The sequence below is a fragment of the Falco peregrinus genome, chromosome 5, assembly GCF_023634155.1.
Source record: "Falco peregrinus isolate bFalPer1 chromosome 5, bFalPer1.pri, whole genome shotgun sequence".
Taxonomy (NCBI): domain Eukaryota; kingdom Metazoa; phylum Chordata; class Aves; order Falconiformes; family Falconidae; genus Falco; species Falco peregrinus.
The window spans coordinates 26,923,285-26,950,112 of NC_073725.1; the positions used below are offsets into that span (position 1 = coordinate 26,923,285).

At 41.8% G+C, this 26,828-nt stretch overlaps 1 protein-coding gene across 2 annotated transcripts in view; it reads right to left on the bottom strand.

Annotated features, from left to right (window-relative positions):
• Positions 1-26,828, bottom strand: part of ADCY1 (adenylate cyclase 1) — a 154,078-nt gene that overhangs the window by 89,871 nt on the left and 37,379 nt on the right. For both annotated transcript variants that reach the window (XR_008747469.1, XM_055805941.1), the window contains exons 2-3: positions 24,075-24,224; positions 5,051-5,169 (exon numbers count right to left, since the gene is read on the bottom strand). Coding sequence is in view for 1 of the 2 variants with exons in the window: in XM_055805941.1 (XP_055661916.1) it covers positions 5,051-5,169; positions 24,075-24,224 (269 nt within the window). In the remaining variant the exon portion in view is untranslated. The remainder of the gene's footprint in view (positions 1-5,050; positions 5,170-24,074; positions 24,225-26,828) is intronic.

Here is a 26,828-nt window from a genome sequence, read left to right on the forward strand (position 1 = left end):
TGTGAAGACAGGCTGAGAGAGTTGGGGTTGTTCAGCATGAAGAAGGCTCCAGGGAGACCTTATTGTACCTTTCAATATATAAAGGGGGCTCATAAGAAAGTCAGCAAGAGACTACACCAGGGTCTGTAGCAATAGGACAAGGGACAAAGGTTTTAAGCTGAAAGAGGGTAGATTTAGATGAGATAAAAGGAAGAGATTCTTTACAATTAAGGTGGTGAGGCACTGGCACAGGCTGCCCAGAGCATCTGTGGCTGCCCCATCCCTGGCAGGGCTCAAGGCCAGGCTGGATGGGCCTTGGAGCAACCTGGGCTGGTGGGAGGTGTCCCTGCCCATAGCAAAGGGGTTGCACTAGGGGATCTTTAAAGTTTCGTTCCAACCCAAACCATTCTGTGATTCCATGATTTTAATTTTTAATGGAGGTTTCATATGAACTTTTTTTAAAGTTACCTGAGTATTTGATTTGATATGCAAACAGGTATTTCCAACTGCTTCTGGTATACAAATTCTGAATAAAAGCAAAGCAACACTGCAGTGAGCAACTTCAGGAAATAAAGCATTATAAGCCCCAATTTCTTTCATCTCTGTCACAAACAAGCAGTTGAGCTGGTTCAGCACAGGTATACAAGCTACACACATCATTATCTCATACTCCTTGACGATCTGGAGCATTCCTGTGTTGACAAGCCCTGAGTGATCCCCCCTGTATTCCTGCTTTCCCCGCTGTGATCCCTGCGGGCAGGCATAGCCAGCGCCTGCCTGGTGGCTGCAGCCCTCCTGCAGCACTGCAGGAAGCCGCTGCACCCGCTAAATCCCAGCACGGAAAACTGAGACTTGGCTTCAGAGACTGAATCCGCTCCCCAATTGCAAGGAGCAGCCCTTTTCTATGCCACTCTATGGGGCATTCAGAAGGAGAAATCCTGCCAAGTTACACAAGAGATTTAAGAGCTTGTAGGTGGCAAACATTCACTTTTAACAGCGCGCGTTCATGTACTTTGTGCACTGCAATAGTCCCGCTGCTTTCAGTGGAGCCACTTGTATAAACAAATACTCAGCAAATTAAGGAGGGGCTGTGTGCCCCGTTTTTTATTTCCACTTGGCTCATTTGGTCAATTAGACCACAACTTATAATAAGAAGAATATCTTAATGGCACATGCGGCCTCAGAAAGGAACCTGTACGGTTTGGTTTTTTTCCTTAAAGATCAATCATAAGGGAAAATTATTAATAACTTTATCTATAACTCACTGCAACAATTAAGAAAAAAAGCTTTCTCAAAAAATTCACACAGGCTGTTAAAACTAAAATCAAAGGGGTATGCATGTTTTTACAAAATAATCATTAATGAAAACTAGCTCACCGTGAAGTCTTACGAGCTCAGAAAGACCATACGAAATGCTGCTCACAGGCGCCATGAACACAGCTTTTTGAAACACTGGAATGGGTAAGTTAAACTCTTTTTTTTTTTGAGTTCTGATGCTTTCTAGAAGACAGGAGACACCAGAAATATTTGCATATAAATAGCTGCAGACTGATCTGGCCTCAGACTGGGTCACAACAACCTCTAAACACCGCAATGATTTTTTTATTGGTAGCGTTGAATCAGGCAGTGTGTTGCCTGAAATTAATCTCTCTTCTCACAAAGCAGCTAGTTCTATTTCACAGTTGTAAAAATTAGGCTAAATGAAATTGCTGTACCAGAGGCTCAGGAAATTAGTAGCAGTTCAATGTTCACTTTCTGTTTATCTCGTGAATGTTCTTTGAGTTATGGAGCAGAGTGGGAATTTGTCTGTTAACATACCAAGCCAGCCATATCCTACCCATACATGTGCTGAAACAGTTTCATTAATATCTAATGGAGTGTGGAAAGTCCGTTCCAGAAGAGACAAACAACAATATGGGTCGAAAGTTCCATGCAGGGCATATATTTGAACTGAAATATGACTTGAAGTTACTTAATTGAATTACAGCTGCATGGAGAGATTCAGCCAGGACTCGTATGTTTTTACAGCAGCCACCTAGCACATACATGTAATCTGTAAATTCCTCAGCCCTGTAGGGCCAGACAAGGGATAAAGAAGGAAATATGAATCATACATTACTTAATCCCACCTTAGGAAAAAGCTGTTTGTGTGTTACGAACAAGATGCCCAAGCATCACAGAAAATCTGCTCTGTTGCAGAGTTTTCACATGTAAGTTGCCATCTGGTCCTCACATCCTTCATGGCGACCTTGGCTGGGGTCACCCTGGTAAGATAACACCCATACTGTGTTGAAATGGCTCCTGAACTGTATATGGACTCCTTCCTTCTCATGAGGCACACATATTATAATGCTTGTGATTATTTTACCTTCCCAATGCTTGAATTTAGTATCCTTACTGGGCTTGTGCTGTAATAACATTAGACATGTATTTGCATGCCTTTTGCATATTGCATTTGCATTAAGTTGTTTGTTTCCATTTAGAACACATGTAACTCATTTCCTACTGTACAGCAATTCTGTTCAAAAACTTTACAAGGTAGCAGATGTACAAAAAGCCTCATTTCTTCCTCTTTGACAAAAAATAAAAAGTCATACCCTCTTCAAGATCACTGGGTAATATTCAGATGTTCCACACAAAACGTGGGAAAAAGCGCAGCTTTATCTGTAGAGTGAAGAATATGTTAGGAAAGGCCTGATTTTCATCAACTTACGACAATTCCTTTCGACCTCTTCTTTGGGGAGGTTTCATAGATAAATATATTCCGCCTTAATTACCACCCTTTACACAGGAGATATCAGAACCTGCCTGGGGAAGATTTCTTATTCCTTTTTGCACAGGCATAAATACAAGCAGAGGGTTGGAATGGACAACAACCATTTCTTGTACCATTATCTTACTGCCAAAAGTAAGGGCCTAGGGTTCTTTCTCTTTTACAAGCTGGTACATGTACTTCTTAGCAGGCATTTTTTGTTCGCTCTATGTGAGCATTTTGGAAGAGAAAAGGGGTTTTTCCCACAAACCACAACAGTTCCCAGGCCCTTGCAAGTTCCTTTGATGGCACTGTAAGCTACCTATTCAGTGCTCTTTTATGGGTAGTATTCATTGATGCCCTTAGAACGGTCTCCAATGGAAATACAAAGTAAGTTTTAAACTGATCCCCTCTCCACACAGAAATCTTCAATTGATGCTGAAGGAGTTCAATGCTTTGTGCTACAGAAAGACAAATAAAATCCTGGGTACTAATGTGGAGGTCTGGAGTGATTTCTAACTGAAGAGAGTTATCTGTGAGCAAAATAATTTCCTCTCTTTACTACAGATCTCATCAAAGCTTGACACAAAACTGAGGGCTCTGTCCTCAGCATGAAGAGGTGTGTTTCCATTCCCTTCCAGAGGTGCCAGCAACTGCAGGCAGTCATTCAACAACTATTTGAGAGTTTGGAAAATATTTATACAACTAATGGATAAACTAGGACTGTTGACATGGTGTATCTGAAATATGCCAGTATATTTTCCCAGTCCATCATTCATTTCTTACATGGGCGTGTATATATATATATACACACACCCACTGTAATGTATTCCCCTGTTTTTCTGGGAGAAGGTGAAGAAGGTAGCTGTATGTCTTATTTTTCACATGCAAAATCTAGTGCTTAAAGACTCTTTGGTGCTTTTTTTTTTTCTCCATGCAGCTATCTATAAGACTGAAAGAGATGGCTTTGTTGCTGCTGAGGGGGTTTTATGTGTTGTTTGGTGGGGTTTTTTATTGTTCAGTTTTTAATAGGTGAGGAGTGGAAAAATCATGCAGTTTACTAACTGCATGCCTACCTCCTCTTCCAGATATTTGCTGGGAGAAAAAGAAAACATTGCATTAGGAAAGGTAAAAGTGCAGCTCATTTTCTATTTTCCATTGTATAGCGTTGGCATTAAGAACTCCAGGAATTTAGAACTGTAGAGAGGCTTTTTATCTGTTTGTTTTAATAGTGGTTTTCAGAACATTTGGTGTGAAGAGCACAAGTCATGAGAATATGGGAATGGTCTCTTAGGTCTGACTGGTATCGCACTGAAATACCACTACTCAAAAGGGAAAAAAAAAACCCCACACACACTTGTTTTAGTCTCCTTAAAAGGGTAACGCACACATCTTAGTATTGGCACCAAGCACCAGCAGCACTTCCTAGAGGGATGCTGTAGTGCTGTCCTCCACTGGAGCTTCCCTGCATCCTTCAGATCTGCAGTCACAAAGATCCTGGGGTAAAACTGCAGTCTACCAGGACCTGTTGGCAACAGCTTGCTGGGTATTTACGCAAGTACACAGTGCAAATCAAGGCAGCTCGGCAGCACCACTTACTAAGTCTGCACCTTGCTTAGGGCAAGGGTGGCACCAAGTAAACTTCTTTAAAACTGTTTCTGGTGTGGAAGTAAGGCACTTTGGAGAAAAAAGTAGCTAGAGGCAGTATGATAAACCACCACCATTCAGACAAGGCCTTTAAGGAATTTATTTTTAGGGGGAGCAGAGAACAATAGTGAATGAAAATGCACTTTAGCAACCACCAGGGTAAATGAGGGTACTTGCACAACAGTCTTTCACTGAAAGAGAGCAAGGAGTAGCAACCTCTGAGGAAGAATGCTCATATGATGGAATTTTATTTTTTAAGTTTACATTGCTCTTTCTTTCTGTATTTCCATGCTATTACCCAGAAAGTCTATTGCATTAAAAGTAACCCATCTTACTATCAGGAAAATATAAATGTGTAAAAGTTACCACGCAGTAAGTACTCCTGCTTACCCAAAATATAATACAGTAAAAAAAGAATGACTACTCATTTGAAAAAAAGCTGTCTGCCTCCCAGCACTACTATTCTAAGCTATTTGTTGATTCACCATTATCTTCTCAGAGACTATTAAGTCTTCCTAGTGTGCCCATTCTCCCCTCGGCATAAATGAAGAAACTTCACTGTACTGTCTTTTTTTTTTTTCCCCCTCTAAGACCTGGCTGCAACTGCATGTTACTGTATTTGTACTAAATATTCCCTGCTTTAAATTATTTCACAGGCTACATCAATCCTACCTGACATTGTCATGCCTTTGAATGTAAATCTTGTGGAAAATCCTTTCAGGAGGTTTCAGAAAATCTTCCTTCATTTCCATTGCAACATTCCTAGGCAAAAGACTCATCAAGAGACGTTCCTAAAAGAAAACATAAACAACACCAGTTTTGTGGTACAGTGTGTGACAATTATTCAAAAGTTTTAAACGAGCAGACTGAACACTCTTTTCCTAACCTAGTCTGCTTCCTGAGAATTTCCGCTGCATAAGCAATAGGAACCATTTCTCTCAAACTCCTGCAGATTGTGTGGGTGTCTGTAAGTCTTCTGCACAAAAAAAAAACCCCAAAACTCAAGAAACTCTACAGACAGCGAAGAGTCAGCTTCAAGAGCAGACAACTGTCCATAACGTTCACTAACATCACAATGCTAAAAATAACAACAACTTTATTGTTAGTAGCATTTATTTGTCTGGGAAAGACTTCCCAGGACCGTTTGTTATCCTTTTGTGTGTCCTTTTTCTGAATCTAATTAAAGTGCTACATTAGAAGAACTATGACAGCTAGTTATTAAGCAGTGAGAGCGGATGATAGATTTATCCACTGTCTGAATCAGCAGAACAGTAATAAAAGTACCATTTTAATGGTATCTTATCCAGCGTGGCACCATCTGTTCCAGCCATCTCAGGAATGGAACACATCAGTACGAACCCCTGGATAAACATCTTTCCTGCTATATCCACAGAGATTTTTGGCATGGGTCACTGACAGGTGTAAAGAGGACCTCTAACATTTTGGATCTTGTCAGTACTGACTATAAAGGCCTATGTAGTTTTTCCACATATTCTGGCCCATTAACACATAACACCTGAGCAGGTGTTCTTAGGTGTTGTAAGTTGTCCTTATACCTACTCAGGTTGTGTTTTCACACAGAAAACACTCACCATTTAAAACTGCAGTTCCAAGTTTAACCATCAGACCCGCTAGCTTCAGCTATGGCAACCACCTGAATGAATTCACATAACCACATCTGATCTGATTCAGGAATCCCATGTTCCAGAGAACTCAGAGCAAGGCTGGAGCAAGGAAGAGATACTCTTGGTAGTAGAAGATCAGGTCAGGGAATACTTAAGCAACCTGGACATATGTAAGTCCATGTGCCCTGATAGGACGCACCTGTCACAGCACTACCAAAACTAACTGGCTACAACAAGGCTTTTACCATCCCATACCAGGTTAACTTCAATAAGTAGTTCCCACACCTTGCCCCAGCACAGACACCAACCCCCCACAAGGTTTTAACAGTTCATCTAATGTCCATGCTGTTTCTCCATCCCCTTCAGGCCGGTCCACCCTGCTTCTTGCCTCTGCTACATCCTTCTCCTTGTCCCTCCTCCATCCAGGGCACTCTCTACTCCCTCTGCTTCTTCCAGGTCTCTCTTCATCCAGGGACCCTCTTCTATACCCCTTAGAGCTATTTAACTACTTAGCAGGAACCAGCCACAGCTGCACATTATCCACATCAGCCAGCCCACTGCCCCTGAAGCCAGCCCACAGCTGTATATTATCAATGTTAATTAATCTGCCTTCATTTTTCTACAATTCCTCTACATGTGCCCACAAGCACTGAGGGAGCTGACAGATGTCATTGCAAGGTCAATCTCTATAATCTTTGCTCAAACGTGGTGACTGGGATAAGTGCCTGGAGACTGGAAGAAAGAAAATGTCATTCCTATCTCAAGAAAGGCAAGAAGGAGGAGCCAGGGAACTACTGGCCAGTCAGTTTCACCTGGAGTACTGGAAAAGTAGATGGAGCATCTCATCCTGGAAACCAGGGTGGCTGGACCAGATGACCTCCAGAGTTCCCCTTCTACCCCAACTATTCTGTGATACTGCTATCTGATGATCGAGAGCCACCATAATGGAGCTGCGAGACGTCACAGAAGTGCTGATCCTGGCCAAACCACATCTTCCTTTTATTTAAATGACATTAAATAAATCAGGAGCAACAATTAACACTGAGAAGAGGGTATCTGCACAGACAAGTGCTTTGTGCTGCTTGCATGCAAATACTCACCAGCCACCACCACCACACAATACTCAAAGGATTTCTGATTTTGCAGTATCTTCTGGAATGAGACACATTGAATATTTGAATATAACACCAAGGAATAAGCTCAATTTTGCAGAGCTGCCCTAGTGCTTACTTTAGAGTATAGCTCCTTCATGTTTGTGGCAGTTCATATGGACTTGAGGCTAAGCAATATCGACTATTTTCTATTGTTCTTATATGTATACTATGAATATTGTAAAGAATATGATGGAATTAAATGCCTGTTAAAAGTTTATGCAATATCAATTAGAGATTAACCAAAAAGCCTCACATATTGATAGAAAATGGTTAATTACTATAATTTTTATGCTAACTGAAGTTATTATGCTTGTATCTCTGCAGCAGAATTGTAGTTTGGGTAACCTAAATTGTGTTAAAATCCAAAACACATAGTTTTGTCAGCACTGGATGTTACAAAGCTCTGTTGCCTACTACTCGTGTCTTGCAGTTGATTTACTGTTTTAACTGAAATATACTGAGGTTGTAAAACAACCCGACCACCTATTAGACAATAAAGAATCCACACAAGAGAGAAGTCTGGACTGATGGCTAAATTCTCTGGTGGTTAAGACGGTATAAACTCCAAAGGATGCTGGAATTTCATGAGTATAATCCTGGATGCCAATGTTACGATGTCTGACAAGGACTAAATGGTCACTGTAGCTTCTCTTTAAGTGAGTATATTAAACGAGATTGTTGTCATTTTGCTGACCTGGATAAGTAAATTCCAAAGCTGTTATGGAGAAAGAATGGGGTTTCAGTTTCTGTTTCCTAGAAAGTCAGACTGAAACAGAGAAACAACTGAACAAAAATTACACTGAAAGGCTCTTCCAGAGACCAGTGTTAGCTGAATAGTTCTTCAATGGCCTGAAAACACAATTGCAATACGATGTGTGAATAAAAACCTCACAGAGCATTCTGCAGTGCATGGTAAATAGCACCGAAGACAGGGAAGTAATAACAATCATTACTGGGCGGGTAGCATGGGAGAGCTGCAGGATGCGGTGCCTGACAGCGCTGAAACCTGCAGGTCTGAGGTCTGTTAAGGGAGGTGACAAAAACAGTGATTCCTATACATGTTAGCTCGACTATTAAAAGACCTGAAGGGAGCTTATGAAAATCCTGTATCAAATTGTGGTGGCTTGCTTTTTTTTTATTAGAGATTAAAATAAAATAAAATAAAATAAAATAAAATAAAATAAAATAAAATAAATAAAATAAAATGGATTACTGAGGAAGAATTGTAGAGTCTCTACAAAGAGGGTGAGCAGCCTCAGACCTAACAAGCAAGGAAAGACTCAATTATGGCTTCCTCAGAGGGCAGCCACTGCTCACCTTTCAGGCCAAGAAGGAAAGCATCATCATGGCGGTAAAGAATTGTCACTTGAAGAGAGACTGGAAAATATAAGGAACCACCCTGCAATGGAAAGTATCGAAGCACTGAAAAGAAATGAAAGACAGCACCTACCTCTCTAGAAAAAAAATAATATAAGAAGTTTTTTTTATTTTGGGCAAAATCTCATCTGTCAAGCAGATCAGTATTGCGGTCAGCCTAAGGAATGCTCAAGGACTCAGAGGGTTGGAGCGGTGAGAGGGAATTCACATGCACCAAACACGGCCTTGGAAAATTTGGGGATCCCTGCTCCGCCTGGATCCCTGCTCAGCGAGTCCTACCATCATTGTCTGATGTTTTTTGTTTGCTCCTGTATGGCTAACCTGTGTGTCAAAATAATCTGAAAAGCAGACTAAAAGGAAAACTAGATGTGCATGGCTGCATAGTGCTTTGAGTGGAACAAGTGACAGCACTAAAGCAAGGCTGGTCACATTCGTGGTGACATTCATGCCTGAGCGGTTGTTGCTTCTGACAGGGATGGGTGGTGACAGAAAAAAAAACAGAAAGAGTGAGGCAGGGAGTGCTAATCAATTAGAAACAACTTTGACTAGAATACAACAGCACCAGTACTGCAGACCTTCTTGTTGGTGACAAATGATGTTGTACAGAGGTAGCCTCAACATGTGGCATATTCCAAAAGACAGAGCCTAGTACAGAGAACAGTGTTTCCACATTTTCACCTTTCTCACTGATCCACGATGCTGTTTAGGTTTATTATAGCTGTTTTCTACCCAGAAGATTAAATCCTGGCCCTATGACGAACTTAAGCTATTTTAGGAATTTGTGCTCTGTTCTCCTCCTGTTGTAAACCTTCACTCAGCATTAACATGGACGTCTAAAGTGAAATCACTTTCTTAAAAAAAAAGATTCTTTTCAGAGATTTGAATTGTCTGTCAATGATTTTGCATTTCCTGCATAAATCTCACTAAGAAAATGACAGATGAAGACCTGTATCTCCTTCATACACAGCATTTTTCATTAATCTTGTACTTTAAATTGCCAGTCCTAGCCTGGGATTTGGCACACCAAATTGGGCTGTTTCTGCCAGCTGTCTTGTCCTCATTAATGAGGATTTCTGCACCATTAATGAAGACTTAGTTAATTTTGAAAAGGACACTCGATTTAGTAAAACATCCAGATTTCTTTCTCCCACAGCAATGAAGCATCACTGGAAATAAGAGAAGGAACAAACATTCATTTGACTCCAAGGCAAGTCAAAATGTGCATCCCAAGCCAATTAGGAAGTGCTCAGCACTACCTTGGCACTATTCGACAACTAGCACCATTATGCACATGACAAAGAAGAAAATATGTAAAGGCACAGAAATGGGGCGGGAGAGGGGAAACAATTGTTTCTCCCTGTTAATGGCCCAAAAGATCCTATATGGCTACTTGTTTTTTTGAACATCCAATTCTTAGTCCAGGTTAGACCTGGGGAAAAACTTTGTCTTGCAGTTACTCAAGACTTGGCTATACAAAGCCACAGTGGACTAGACTTGGTGTCGCTGGTGGTCCTGCTTTGAGGGGGTGGCAGGACTGGATGATCCCCAGCGGTCCCTTCTGACCGTTGTGTACCAAGGGGGCCAACAGCACAAGGATCAGGAGGGAAGGGTGCCTGTGGCTCCCTGAGGAGACCTGAAGCCATCCTGCTATCTTACTGCACACAAGTGTGTCTTCTAAAATAGCAGGGGAGTTTAAGGCTCAGCAGCCTCTAGCAATAGTGTGATTTCTCTTTCCTGAGAGAGGAAGTGGAAAGAAGTAAGCAAACAGAGACTGTTGAAGCAAAAGTTTCCATCATCTGCACGCTCTATTCTGCCCCAATGCTCTCTTCAGCTTTCTCCAATTTGGGGGCTTCTCAGCACAGCTCCCTCTCCCATCCCCATCCCGCTTAGGAGAGCTGCTCCCACCCACACCCTAGCTCTGCCTTTACAGGAGTCCACAGTGCACATTCCTAAGAAATGCATTTCTTGTGCCCATCTCCAAATGAAGATGCCTGCCCCCCTCCCATTTTGAGAATCATTGTCTTTCTCATTGTACTGCTTCTTCCAAACACTTATGACTTTCTGAGAGTCCCTTTGAAATTTTCACCTTGATTTATAATCATTTCATGCAACTTCCCAAATAACGCTATCCAGTCCAATACCACGTTCTATTCCTATTGTACACAATGATTTATTTTGACATCTGTATGGGAAATGACTGTGATACATTCTCAAATTCCTTCAGCAAGTTCTAAGTCATTTATGAATCCACTCTCCCTTCATCACAAAAGCAGGATGAAATGCAGAAATATGTCTCAATGTTCCCAGCCAGCATCCTTGCTTTTCTTTCCCATCGCCTGCTGTGCAGCTAGATGACCCCTCACAACTTTCCACCAACAAACTGGATGTACTCTTGGTGCTTCTCCATGCTAAATTACAATCCTGTAAATTATCATATGAGATAAATAGAAAACAAAATAAAAATCTTATTTATAGTCAGTGCAGACTATTTTATCAAAGGAAATAGTTGTTGCCATTTTTTTCTGAGAGACAGGAGAAGCATCCAGAGGAACTTCAGCGTTGCCTCAAAGCTGCTGGCTCTCGTGTTTCTCTTGTTCTTTGGATCTCGTTGCTCCTTGCCCTCTCATGCTACTGTATATGCACATCTAGTGGAATTCATTTTGGGAATAAAGTTACAGTCCGGACCTGCTAAAGGGCCATGCAGAAAAATTTACTGCTTTGCATGTCTTTCAATCCCATCAGAAAAGGGCTGCAGTGGATGCAGCTCAGTCTCTTCAAAAATTCCACATCATTGGGCTCCTCCTGAGCTGCTGCTCACAGTCAGCATGCTGGCACTGCTGCCCTCACCCACCAAGGATCCTGCGCTCCAGAGCCTTCTCCAAATGAGACTTGGAGGTTCCCGAGCTCAGGCTGGGGAAAGCAGTAACCCTGGATGGCACTCCAGATCCCAGTCCTTCCTCACACTCCTGGGCACTGAACCACATTATTCAGGATAGGCTGCATGCCCACGGTCCACTGCTTTTTGCATTTTCATAGGGACTTTAAAAAGAAAGAAAGAAAAATGGAAGCATGTAAGAAAAAGAGGTTTGGGACCTTTGTTTCCTGGCTGATAAAATATGATTTTTTTTTGTTGTTGTTATAGTAACACTCCAACAATGATGACAAACAGGAAAAGGAGCTCACAAAAGAAAGAAGCATTTTGATCGTCTACTCTACAAGCTTTTTTACAATACAAAATATGAAATCTAACTCACCCGTTTTTGCCATCTATCACAGATTGTCTTCTGTTATTGCTATACTTAAATAGAAAGTGCCACCATATTTAAATTTTTTTTTTTTTCCTAGAGAAGATGAGCATCAGACATGCATATAAACCATTAATGAGACAAAGTCAGCTCATCCATATAATTTTGAGATTCAGCTTCTACTTAGTCAGCAGGGACTCCAAAGTACATCCTAAATATTACCACCTGCTACCTAATTATACCTTGATAAGTTCACTCTTGAATAATTTTAAAAGCTATTGCTTAGTGGGTTTATGGTCTCTGTCATCCCTATATTACATTGCACAGCCATTTTAATTCCCTGCAAGGAAAACAGAAAAGTGAGAGAGCAAAGAAGCCTAGTGAAATGCGTGCAAGAACAGAAGATCTCGTTAGTGAATTATTTCAAATTAAACTATGCTATGCCCTTTCTTCCAACTAAGCACACAAAACCCCCCTGCTGTTAGAAGTGGTGGTTTCTTAAAAGCCACAAGGTGGCAATGTTTCAGAACGTTCCTGAGATATCTTGAAAAACTATATTTACCAGTAAGTCATTATTACAATCATAAACATAAAAGACTGTCCATAAAGTTGCCACCTAATGCACAGATTTGGAGGATGGCTAACATACATCCTGGTATGGTAGATGGTTGATGGTAGATGATCAATATACTACGGATGAACTGGATGCGTAGACGTGCACCATTTGACATCTTTCTATGGTTAACTGATTATTTTTATTTAAATAAAGGAAAGGTAGGATATGTCATCAGCATAGTGTTTAATGAGGCATTGGATTCCACATGGAACGTTATTAGTTACAATGGAGAAGGTAAGACGTCTGAGAGGAATTAGGGGAAGGTGAAGTCTTGGCTAAAACAGAGGGAACAACAGGGAGCATGGAGCGCAGAAGCATCGGGCTGGGGGGTGGGTGTAAAGACACCATAAAACTGCTCGAAGGTACAAAGTTCACAGGACAGCATACAAGAAGTGATAAGGATGACAAAAACTCAGCAGTACATTGTGCCTTTCAGGTACTATCCATGAGACGAAATGAGTGGGAAACCTCTGCGTGTAAAAAAGCTTGATACCCACTGACAACTGAATGACTGTGGAGTATTCGCATGACGCTACCCTAAAAAGGCAGCTGCAATTCCAGAATGGACTGGAAGATTGCTAGTAGGATAACTGGAGATAGGCTCCACAAATCTTGTTGAAACGGGAACAAAAGCAGAGAAAAGCAATGCGGATGAACAAGGAAACTAGAAGTATAAAAAGCATAGTCTGTTTTCCTGGTTGCCCTCATATGTATCAAATCAGAATGCTTTAGAAATATATCAGTAAGGATTAATCTTCAGAAAGGCAAGCTAGCAGCATTGGCACCAGATATAAACTAGCAATGAATAAATGACTGCAGCATCAACCTACCATTATTTATTATTTATTATTTATTTTTATGCCATATCCTTAGTATTAAGTCTCTTTGAAACCTAACTGGCAACATTGAAGGTATCCAAAAAACCATCACAGAAAACTTGACAGGGAAAAGATGATACTCATTTCAGTTAATGGAAATCTTCCTACTGGAAGTGAACTCGATCAAGAAGAAACTGAATTCACACAACCCAAGAGTGCCTTTATACTTAAGGCATCTTTATTCGCCTCACCATAGTGCAGGCAAGTAGCCATACTGATACAATCAGACCATTCTCTAGAGCAGATAACTTTAAGCCCTCCTTATGCTTAGCAGGGAGGAAGGAACAGGTTTCTGCGGTACATTGCTACAGACAGGTATTTTGTGACTCCAGCAGTGATTGCATCTTCAAAGTGACCCCTTCAAACTAAGTGCGGAACACTGCATTGTTTGTCCCTTCAGCAAAGGCAGAAACAGGTACAGGAAAACAAGGTAAGGCAGGGAAAAATACAAAGCAGTGGCAAAACTTTTTGCCTTTCTGCAGTGAACATGGGGAAGAAAAAGAAAGGTCTGAAACTTTCCCTAGGTGCAGCCACCAGTGACCAAATAAGCAGCAATTATGGAATTGTATCCTTAAAACACACATTTCAAACATACTCTAACTCAGTGCTCTTCCTTTGAGGAACTGGAGTTAGGAGGTAAAGCATTAGTCTCAACACAAACTGCTTGTTTTAGTCTTGGTCACCGTTCTGTTCAAAAGCTGCATGGGTCAGACATGCTACCAACCACAGAAACATCCAGAGAAGGTTAGAGGGTATGGGAAGACAGTAATACGGTATACTTGAAACTATCTGCTACGAAAGCAAACAAAAAAATGTCAAGTGGTAGTTTTCAAAGCTTATCTTATATATTAAACATTAGTTTAGTCCTTGTTTCGATCTATCACACTCCAGTAGAATTTTAATAAGTGAGTTCTTGAGGACACATCAATGAAGATGAAATTTTTTTTGGCACACAACAGCCACTGAACATACCGTTCTAACTCTTCCCATGTGGAAAGAAAACATTTTGCCCATTCTTCTGCAAAGTCAGGAAGGTCAGGTTTCATCTTTCAGTGAAGTGATCCCCTGTGATCATTTTTTTTTTAGTGAAATGATCAGTAGTACTGACAGCATGCATATGTGTTGAGTATCCATTTGTTAAATTTGTTATATTGAACAAATATAAATTTGTTAAAAACAAAAAGACACGCTTAAAACACAAATTCAAAAAAATTAATTTCTTTTTAAAAGGCTTTTCTGATTCCATTAAAGAGGGGCCTTAGAAATGAATAGGAGTACCTGTCACCTGCCAGTGCTGTGACCTAAGGGAACACAGAAGGGCTAACTCAGTGCCCAGGCAGCCTGCAGCCCGGGCACAGGGGAGCTCTGGTTTGCTGGAGGCTGAAGTGCCGCACAGCGCAATGCCTTCCACTGCCAACAGGGCTAGGACAACAACCCTGTCACTGTCTCTCCCTTCTTGCCTTCTGAAGATGCTAGGAGGATGGCACTGCAAGCAGCATCTGCTTTGCCGGCGCTACCCCCTTGCAGGCTAAGTGGAAGAGCAGGCAGAGCCCCACCGACGTACCCCTCCTGCACCGAGTTTCCTTTGCTGTTACAGGTTCACCTCTTCCAGCCCACACACACATCTGGTTTGTTCCAGCAATGGAACGCTGAATACCTGGACCAGGCATTTAGATATTCCTCAGGAAGTGACAGTCACAGAGCTCAACCTTCAGCAAGGCAGGGGCACCCCCTCTTCTGCCCTCACTAATCCTCCAGCCCCCAGCTAGTGCGATTTTCCCACAGAACGTGCTGGAGAAGGCACTGGCACTGTGGCCCTCTCTGCTTTTCCTCCACCCCACAACATACGACATCCTCCTTCACCACACTCCTTCTCCAAAATCACGATAGCTCCACCAGCAGCACACTGGTACGTGGCAAACCTGCTGCGGCGTGGGGCCAGCGCCGGGGAGCAGGGGAGGAAGGCTGCAGGCACTGCCTGTCCCCTGTCCTCACTGCTGGGGCACACAACGTCTGTGCCCGAGGGCCCAGGATGGGGGAACAACCGGAGGAACATTAAGGACACGATGCCACACCAGCACTTCACAGCATAGCTGTCGCCAGATACAGCACCCGCTGAGAGCTGTGGCAGCCACTCAGTATCAGCACGTGCCCTTTCTTATTACAGATTTTTGCCAGCGGTAGAACAAGCAGGAACTCTTCAGTGAAGATAAACTTTTTGATTGCCAGTGATAGAAACTGAGCTTAGGAGTGGGTGTAAGCTGACTGAGGATTTAAAAAAACCCAGGAACCTGAAGTCAAAAGCAATAATTTTAGAAGCTAAGTAAGCCATATGAATTGGTAAGCAGTTAGCATTTCCTTTTTCACAAACCACAGATGTCTTCAGTTTAGCAATATGAAAGCAAATCACAGTGCAAACCAGCAAAATGGAATAGATGCCAAAATCTCCAGAGACTAAGATACAATACTTTGCTTTGAAAAGTCTAGATTTTTTCTGATCTTGGTTAGAAAAACCTAAAAGGTTTTGTCCTTTGCTACTTGTCCTCATTTTGTCTTCACAGAGCAGGGAAGTGAGACTAACCCATCAGCAGAAAATCTCAGTGCCTTCCAAAGAGGAAAACACAAGGACCGACCACAAACATGCTAAGGAAGCAATGATTCTATTCACTCACTTAAAATAACAAGTGTGACTCAGATTTAGTTTGTTACTACATTGTCAAACTGGGAAATTCCTAATCAAATGTGCCTGAAAGGAAGCTAAACTCCAAATTAAATCAGTTTCTATTTCAGAGGTAACGGAGAACAGAAACCTTGGAAAGAATTTAAATTACATGACAGACAGAAGTTCACTCTAGAATGGCAAACGTGAAAAAAAAAAAATCCTAGAATTATATTTTTTAATCAGTTAATGGGATGTGGTCTAGCTCTTTACCTTCACAGAAGTTTGACCAAAAGGAACAGGCAAAATATCTATGAGAGTACATGTATGCAAATAGCATATACTGTCACACACTGGAATGAAACCAAGGTGTCCAGCTCAGTATCCTGATCATTGAGATAATCTGTGCTTAAGCAGGAGCGTAGCAACTCAGGAACCATTTGGCACACTGCAGGTGTGGCTATGGCTGGACCACTTGCTGTCATGTGAAGCATCTGTGTGGCAGAGCTGCTGGTTGAGGGTGGAACCACCTTGAGTTTTAAGAGCGGCACAGCAAAAGTTGCGTCAAGCTCGTGTTAAAGCATTAACTAGCTTTTTGTTATAATTAAAGACACTTCTAGAAGTGAAAACAATTCTACAGACAACAATAAAAATACACGTAAGGGAACTTTCCTAATGACATCTTAAAGCTCCCTATGAATTCCTTCTGCTGAGGGAAGAAAGACCATCAAGGAATCACTCCCGAGGTTGCATTGTTTTATCCTGTGGCATCCTACTAAAATACATAATAACATTTCACAAGTGTCCACACAGCACTGATGTCGTGGATATTGCTCTAAATTTAAAAATCAGACATAAGAAATTACTTTTGAAGTGTCTGTCTTACTATTTAACTTAAGGATTTGAGGCACTATAGCCAGTGTTCTTCCTACCTATGATAATTTGCCTTAGCCACTGTTATCCACAATATTAGCTATTGAAAACTGTATGGTAGTGTATTTTTAATCACCTAGTGACAGGCCTGTGTGCTCTTATTCTGCCTCCTCCTCATTCTCTCTAATGGAACGTAGATGGAGCAAGTAGAAACGATAAACTGAAAAATTCACAGGAGTCAAACAACATCAGCATATGTAACTGACAGTCGTTTGAAGCAGAAAATATTTGAAGTTTCCAAACATTTACTTTAAAACTTCTAACAGCCAAAGTATCAACAGATTTTAGAATGATATAACTACTATTTTTTAACTTACCTATTTCTGGTCTACTCTAGTCAATGTAAGCCAGCACCCATTACAACATGTAAGAGCTTAACATAGGTGGCATGATTACAAAAAACCCCAAAACCCTGCATTAAAAAGCAGCCTAAACATCCCCTGATACACTGAGTATGAGTATATACCTTATACTAAAACCCAAAGTTCATATACCCTATTGCCTTCTTTAAAAATCTGCTCACTTGCCATAGTTCATACCTTGTATGAAAAAATGAAATGGCTGATAACCAATTTGATTCACATATTTACTGTGCTCGTTTTGGCTGGGATAGAATTTATTTTCTTCATAGTAGCTAGTACGGGGCTATGTTTTGGATCTGTGCTGGGAACAGCGTTGATAACGCAGAGATGTTTTCATTACTGCTGAGGGTGCCTGCACAGAGCCGAGGGCTGTTCTGCCTCTCACCCCACCCGCAGCGAGCAGGCTGGGGGGCACAAGGGGCTGGGAGGGGCACGGCTGGGACAGCTGCCCCCAGCAGACCCATGCATAGGGTCTGTTGCATAGGACACCATGCTCAGCACAAAGCTGGGGGAAGAAGAGGGAAGGGGGGGACATTCAGAGTGACGGCGTTTGCCTTCCCAAGCCCCCGCTGGGCATGCGGGAGCCCTGCTGCCAGGAGGGGGGCTGAGCCCCTCGTGCCCATGGGAGGCGGTGGGTGAACCCCCCCTTTTGCCGTGCTGTGCGCGCGGCTCCTGCTTTACCCATTAACCTGTTTTTACCTCAACCCACGATTTTTCTAATTTTTACTCCCCTGATTCTCTCCCCCATCCCCCTGGGGGGAGTGAGTGAGTGGCTGTGTGGGGCTTTCTTGCCAGCTGGGGTTAAACTACGACACTTGCTAACATCAGGAAGCTTTCAGGGGATGAAATGAAGTTAAACCAAATTGTTACAGAGCTGATCTGGCCTCCTGTTTTAAATGTGTCTTTTTAAAGACTTCTATAGATTTTCCTATGATTTAATTTTGCAAATTAAAGGCATGTGGGTAGAGTAATGCAATTATAATGCAATTAAAATGCAGGTACTTTGTACGATTTACAACTGTGTGGATTTTTTGTGCATTACTGAGTTTCTGCGCTCTGACATTTCAGGTCCAGTTGCAAGGCACCTCTCTTTAATCACACAGCTGAGCTTATGTGTCCCCCTGGTAACCACTCCCAGGGAAAAAACGCGTCTTCAGCAAGGTGTCCAGGATAGAAGGGATGAACTACCCTTGCATGTGTCTACTAAGGATTACTGCCTATAAATTAAAAGGTTAGATTACAAGCCTCACTTTCACTTAGCCAGAGTTAGGTAAGAAGAACCCCAACAGCATGCCAAACAACACAGGTTCTAGCACTAACCACTTTCACATGAGAGGCTTATTCTGCATAGAGAGAGGTGCAACAGAGCTGTAAAATCAGAACACATGTATTTGTTTGCTATACCCTGCCTTGCAAGGGATAACAAGCGGTTCCTAATGGTTTCAGGTGGAAGCTGAAGCCTTCCACCTGGAGCTCTGCAATTAACTTGAGTACCCTCAGATTTATTATCTGCTGTATGAAGGATAAACACTTGCATGACTATTGTATGACTGGGGTCTAACAGATGCTAGTAGCTGGAAAGTGTCTGGGCAATTATTGCTGTGTGAGAGGGAGAAACTTGCCTCTGCAACTGAACAAGGTGGAAGATCGACCAGTGGTGCTGTGCAGCTGCATAAAGGGAGTCAACAGGTCAGCTCAGCTCTGTGTAAGGATCTAAGCAGCCAAAGGTGGCAAACGAAGCAAAGAGCAGGTCTAGCTCCCATCTGTGCTGCTGCTGCTATCTGGGTAAGAGGCACTGCTGGCCAGCCTGCATGGGTGGGCGTGAAGCCCAGCAGTTCAAACCTAGAGCCTGCAATGCTCCAAATTTTCCCTTCTCCCTGACCCTAGAAAAGAAAAAAACAGCTATTTGAAGGTGGACTTTCCTGTGTAAGGTTGTGATTTGATGACACAATACATTCAATTTTAAGCCTCCTTGTAAGACAGAATATAGTACTAATATGGTGCAGGTTCACCCTGTCAGCTAAAATTAGTTAGTTCACCTATGTTTTACAAAGATTGTATCAGCTAGTTTTTTGGGGGGATCAGGTTATCAACGCTCGTGCTGCAAGATGTGTAAAATCAGGATCAACTCCCTGTTGCACACTAGATAATTTGACAAGAACATGTTTTTTCTGCCTACACATGATCCAGATGAAATTTTTGCTGCAGGGCAATTTGCTGATGCACAGAGCCAGCGTGAATGATTATGGAAACACGGCCTGTGTTTTAATGATAGAGTTCATGTTTTCTTCGGCATTGCAATGAGAAAAGATGCAAGATCCTGAGAATAAAAAGTATGGGAAACATGAAGAGAACCTGATTATGCATTGATAAGCATGCTGTTAGGCACCCTAGAAATTACTTCTGCCTGAGGCTGTGCAAATAACTAATTCTTCAGTTTGGCTGCTGAACTGGAAGAAAAAAAAAAACAACCCAAATGAAAGTCCAACATGGTCTGCTTTATTCAAATTCTTTTTTTTTCCCTTTTTTCATAAATGCTTGAAATCAAACATAATGGAATAAAACCATCGGAAAGTTGCTGCGGGTGTCATCCTTTTACCCAAAGGTACAGGAGGTAGTACACATATCCAAAACGTGTAATATCTAGACTGAATTGTTTTGAAGGGGGATCTTCAACTCAGCAGAGAATAGGAACCCAAAACATCCTAAGCAGCAGTTCAAAGTATTCTGCACTGAGGCTCATGGTATCTTTTGCTGACAAAAGTTCATTTTCCATAGATAGTTATTAATCAAATCTCAGCCATGTCCCAACTACTATATATGCAATGTTAAGGATACTGCCCTAAAATGCAGCAGACACTTGGAAGGCATACACATATACATGCAGACATTTATATGCACAATTCAGCATTGCATAAAGAGAATTTCACTAGTTTCAAACACTCTGGTGAAGAGGTACAGTAGCACAGGATGGAGCAACACCAAGGTGCTTGTTTGTCTCCCAGAACCAGCAGCAGTGCAGCAGCATGGTGTTGTACCAGCAAAGGGAACAACCCTACCTCTCAGCAAAACCGATCAGGCTACCTGGAGTGCCATGCTTCTGGCACTGAATCTAGCCACAGAGCTGGCTGTCTCAGCCCAGTGCCTCCCAGTTCCCTGTCGTTTTTAGTGCCTCCTTCAGCTTCTCACGTTAAAGCATGTAATAAACTTCATGCATTGTAGTGGAGTACACGACTATTTCATGAAAGACGGGTGCCACCCCTAAATATATCCTTCAAAACCAGTGGTTTGAGTGACAGACTAAATATGAATTCACAAATAGGTTCTAAGATAGCCAATACACCATTCTGGACTTTGCCGTTCTCCAGTTGTTCTCCCACCATCACATTCTAATTGTGAGCATGTACAAAAGTCACGTTTAGGAGGGAAGGAAAAACCTAAACAAGCTGCTTGAAAGATTGTCTTTGTTTTGTAAATATATTTGCAGGTACTTATGCAATTAAAGACCAGTGATGATATCTAAGCTGGTTTTGTGGGCTTTAGAGGTTTGCATGAAGTCAAACATTCTTCCAGCCTTCCTCATATGAAAACAGCAAGCAATTTTCACATCAGCCTGTGCTGCAGCAAGTGCATTTCACTGATGGAAACTATATGCTTTATCTCCAAACCCAATGCATGAATACGCATTAAAATATTCTTATTGTTGGCAGGGCCGGGGGAAACGTAAGTAAGATTTGTTACGAAGTCAGCAAGATTGGGGTAGGAAACAGCTTCCATCAGGAGAATCAACAAGCTGCAATTCTTCAGCTTGGAAAGAGATGAACAGGGTTATGAGATGTGTCTACAGCACTGAGAGTAGCATAGAAAAGGTTACTGTAGAATGATTACTCATAATTTATCACAGAAATAAGAGCTGGAGGGAACCCAATCAAGTCATCAGACAACAAGTCTATGACAAATAAAAGGAAGCTCTGTTTCACAGAGTGTGCAATTAGAGTGAAATTCCCCATCACAAAACTATGAGGACAAAACTATACACACACTGGAAGAGAGACTCAGAAAATGGGTGGCTATAAACACAGGGGTCCGGTTGCACTTCAGATTTAGACAGGCTCAGAGTCAGAATGCTACTGCTTCCTTGAGCACCACTTCAGGAGCCACCACATGGAGAATTGATATCTGGAGAGCCACAGCTTCCTTACTGGTTTCCCCTCTGCATCAGGTGGCGAGCAGCCTCCAGCAGCAGCAGATTGCTACTTTCTCTACACTGAACGGATCCCCCATTCCCCATCCTCCCTGCTTGCTCCTTTCTGGCTTGCTTGGGAAGGGGTGAAGCTGCCTGGAGGCTGCTCTCAGGATGGGTAGGGACAGCTACCGCTGGGAGCCCTCCAGGGAGCAGGGTGACAACGCCTTGCTTGTTGCATGGGCAAAGGATGATCTGAACAAGCGCAGCTCCAGGGAACAGGACCCACCACCTCACAATATTTATTCTCGCTCTGCAGAGGATGGTCTTACTGCTGAGATTCGTAGACAACAAGAGAAGCAGCTTATCCCAAGTGAATGATTGTAACTATTTGCTCATGGTCTAAAACTTGGGTTTTGGTGTAACCCTGGGATTGCAGGCTAACATTCAGCCACATAAAGAATGATGCAACCGTCGAGGCCAGTTATTTGTTGTAACCACAGAGAACAGAGAGTAGGATGAACATTAAACTGACTTTCAAAATAAACAGAGTCCGTCTGCTCCCTTACTCCCCAGCAACACTCCTAAAGCCTGCCTGCAGATTCCTCCATGACGACTCCAAAAATGCTACAACATGAGATCTTTGCCTTTGCTCATAAAAATAGATTTATCAAAATTATCAGGTGAGACCGTTACTACAAATGCATCCCATATGAGGAGATTCACTTGTAAGTAGGGCACAGAGGAAGAAATCTCACTTACAGTTGCAGCTGTGGCATCTGTCTCACACAGTCAACACTTTAACTCCAGAAGGCTGTGTATGTTCAAAAGCCAAGAGTATGTTCTTTCCTTTCCCGCTAGAGACTTGCACAGAAATATCAGGGAAAGGTTTTAGCATTTTGGATTACAGTTCTCAATGTGAAAGGGCTATAGTATTTAGGTTAGAGCGTTCGAATGAAACAAGAAAGTCTGAACATGTAATGTTGGTACTTCAGGGAACAAAAGGAATGATCACAAAAATTGAACTAGGTCAGTAACGCCTCTTTTCCTCTCAAACATTCTTGAGTGTTGCCAGCTGGAAACTTCGGCTAAGTTATGCCACAGCAACTGCAGAATAATTCTGTAGCTTGTAATCACATCTTAATTCTCGCCCTGGTTTTAGAAGTATACTGACGTAGCGTGAGAGCAGCCACAGCAAGGATTTTGGTGGTACTTTTGACAGGTAATTACCATACTTAACCACTGCATTGAGTTTTGTACTGTGTTGCATAAAGTTAATTTCACATGTGCAGGAGAAAAGTGTATTCTCTTCACTGACCTCTATACTGCACTGGAAAAACATGTGCAGGATTCTCTAGGTATACTGTCAACCATAATGGTACCTATGTGTGATGGTTTGGGTTTCTTGGGTTTAGACATGCATGGATAAATTATAAAATAAGACAGATTGCTAACGTGTTAACAAGAGAAACACAAAAAAATCTATATTATTTTCATACTGGATCCCAGAAGTGGGTTTTCAAAGGCACAATGGCAGGGTTGCCTAGATCCCACAAAAATTCACTCATGGCACAATTATGCCTTTGAAAATTTGCAGCTTTGGATTGCAAAAGACCAGAATCAAACCTAACGGCCTTGATCCTAATACCATTTTTACACAGCCAGCAAAGATACACAGTCATTCAAAGAAGATGCCTACTTACTCCAGAGTACATTCAGGTCACGAAAATGCATTCACTGAATTCGTAACAGAAAGTGCTTAAGGACCCACATTATTTCACGCATAGGAATAGACTTGCTAGAGAAACTGCAAAGGAAGGTGAGTAAAAGTGTGTGAGGTACACAAGCTTTGAGGACACCAACATCTTGTATAGCAAGGTTTGAGAACCACTGAAGTCCTTTATTGACGTAAGTTACCATCATTCCACAGCAGTCAATGGAGTTACACCTATGTACTCCAGTGTGGCCGTCTTTTACCACCTAGACAGAAAGTAAAATGTAGTCCAAACCTTACGTATGAACACATCTTGGAAGGTTTAGGATTCAGACCTGTAAGTAACAACAGCAAGCTCCACAATATAGCAAGTTTTCTCATTGTTTCCAAATCTGTTTGGAAGATTGATTGATTGAAGATTGATTGATAAAACTGTGTGAAATACACCATCAAACTACTAAGGTGGCTTTTGAGAAAAAGAATAGATCACAGTTATACCAGTTATTCATGTGTGTCAGTGCAGTCCCCTGCCCCCAAAATGTTGACTTTTGTTTATGAGTGTCATGAATGCAAACAAGTTACAACACACAGCCAGAAGTATTTACAGCATATCTAACACCCACCCAAAAACATCCATGCAGAACACCCCCAGGATCCTAGATTGCAATAGCATGTTAGCTTTGCCTTAGCCCTAACATACATCCTCTCTGGTGCTCGAGCTGTCAGCAGCCGTGGGGCCAGCCTGCACCTTCTGTGCGCAGCAGATGAAGAGTGTGCATGCACTGGGGAGGAAGAGCTGCAGCAAGTGGGGCAGGCAGCACCCTCCCTTCGCAATGGAAATGCACACGTGCCTTGTCGCACTCTGGGCAGCAATGCCCTGACTTGTGGTTCACGTAACTACAGCCATCTTAGAAGAAAGAGAGAAAAAGTAGTAAGGCTTAGAAACTGACCTGTTTTTCATTTTCATCCTCCAGCCTCAGCCTGTCCTCAATGCAGTTCCTCGCCTGAAGGAATGCCTTCCTCTGAGCCCTTTCTGTCAAAATCCTCACAAAGACCCCATACAAATTTACACTGACAAAAAGGATTGCATTGGCCACAAGCTGTAAGAAAGAAAGAAAAATAAATGAATATTTTAAAATACAGATTTTTATGTTACACTTCTACTCAGCAAAATTACAAAAAAAAAAAAATGAAGAAAAAAAAAGGAAAAGCACAGTCTTTAAAAATTCTGCCTCGTTAGTCAAGCAGGGAAATCATTATAGCAGCTACCACACATCCGGGCTAGTAACACTGCATAATACAGAACTCCGCACCTATGAAAGTTAATTTCTCTTACAATGATCTGTAGCTTATCAATTTCATTCAGCATCGGTTCCTCCATCAGCCCATTGACAGATCTGTCCATCTAATAAGGAAAGCAGTATCTTCAGCATTTGTTCTGTTACAAGATGCCCAGAAGACCAACATTATTCTCCTAGGCCTTCATAAAGCAGGGATATTGTCCCTTTTTTAATAGTGGAGAAGCAAGGCACTGCCAAAATCTACTAAAACAAACGTGTGCCTGGGTGCCCCCAGCTTTTATATTGTGCAGATTACAACTGGAAAATTTGCTTCTCTTCCCATATCTATAATGTGATATACCATATTTTTCTGAGAAATCATCCAAAATATCATTGATGCTGTCCTGCAGCAGACCTCTCAGAAGGTGCTGAGTGCCTTCAAGTGATGGCCCTTGGCATAAACCAAGCCCCTCTGCAATGCTACAAGCAGAAGCAATGAATTAGTTTGGAATTACTTCTGTGCACAGTGCTTCGGTGAAGGACACATAAATGACCCAACTGCCCTTCTGGGGCTTTTTTAATGATTTTTCAATATGTAATAAAGATAGTTAACTAACACAATAACTCAAGAGGGGTTTGCACACAACCCCTCTATCTAAGATAATCCTGTCCAAGTTTCTTGCCACATCTCTGATGTGTGAAACGTCTTCAGGTAGTAAATTTCACAGTGCAATGCAGTGTTTGTTTAGAAAGGAGGTAATAAGGCCTGTTTACCCAATATCTTTTCGGTCTTAATCTCCTTATTTACTCTAATTACTACCACAGCACCCACCATGATATGGATTCGCGGGACTCAGAAATCCTAAAATTTCAGAAATCAGCTGGCACATAAATTGGCCAAGCTGGTAATAATAAGGGCAAAGACAGACACTACAGCAAGTAACAATTCCTATTAAATTCCTATGCACATAAAATAGTTTATAAAGACCATATAGCTGACATTTATTTCTTAATTCAAGGTATATGTTTCAAGGTAGTACATCTCTACTGTTGCATGATCTGCCACTGTAAATTGGAGACCACTGCCCTTGTTTGCACTGCATGGTGACTCCAGCTGTGCCAACAACACAATCAAATCTTAAGAAACATAAAACCATTGACATTGTTGTAGAGACTCCTTGCTGACTAATGGGACTAGGGTTAAGGGCTTGAATTCAGCCAATATGGTAAGCAGAGATCCAAAATGACATCCAGAAACTCCCTGCTGATTTTGGAGAGCCTTGGGAAATGTTTCACCCTACAAAAACAAGAAGGAAGTTTCTGGTATGTGTAACTCATGGCAGGGTACATCTCCACCTCCTACATCTCAGTACAGTGGGGAGAACTGCAAAATTAATTCTAGGTGGGCACTCCAGAGCTTCATGGATCCACAAGTCCTCTAACTTTTACCTTCGTACCTGGTGGTTATAAGTTATCAGGACATCAACGACTTCCCTACAGTCTCACCTGCACAAAATCAAGATACTCTGTGACAGTAAGGGGAGCTGTGCCTAGCACTAGTGTTTTATTTCTCCTCAGATACCCAAAAAGGAAACAGTTATCTCACAAGAGCTACCACTAGTGATAAATGGTGTTACGGCTTCCTCCTTAGAACTGCAAAACGTTGCGTCAGGTGTCATCACAGATGCATTTCAACGTAAGAATCTTATATACCAGTTACTTACACGTCACTTCTCAGAGATAATATAGCTGGTAAAACTCTGAAGATGAAAAGCAGTACACAAGCATATTATTTCATGATACAGGCTGAGCCTAAACAGTCTGCAATTCCTATCCTGCTTTATTTTGCTTTGTCACAGAGAACTGTTTGAGGTATATGAATTTTCAGCACAAGTCAAAGCCTACTGAAATGAAATTACTGTAGAAATGCCAGTAGAATCTGACTTTCAGAGACATGAATGTGGCCGCACTCACCTTATCCCTGCATTTTATCATGCTGAAGTATAGTGACAACAGTGTATTTTAAAGGTAATTCTTAGAAGCGCAATGGAATAAAAATAGAAAGGATTTGTAAAAGCTGTACTCAAAGGCAGAGAGAGAGTCCACAGAATAAACAGTCAAGACAGTTATGGGCAGTGCAACTGCTTGACCCTGTCCATATACAGAACAGCTGTTAATAACACAAGGGGGGAAATTAAACCAGCCCAAGACATAAATAATTACTTCTAGAGAGGATATATATATATATATATATAAAAAAAAAAAAAAAAAAAAAAAGAGTTAACTCAGTTTCTGGTCTTCAACTGTAAGCAGTAAAAGACCATATATTCTAACAATCTGCCAGCTGTTCTGGGACTATCATTACAATTTCCCTCAAGCAACAGTGATCACCTGGACTGGGGGTAACCAGTAGGTGGGTTCCTG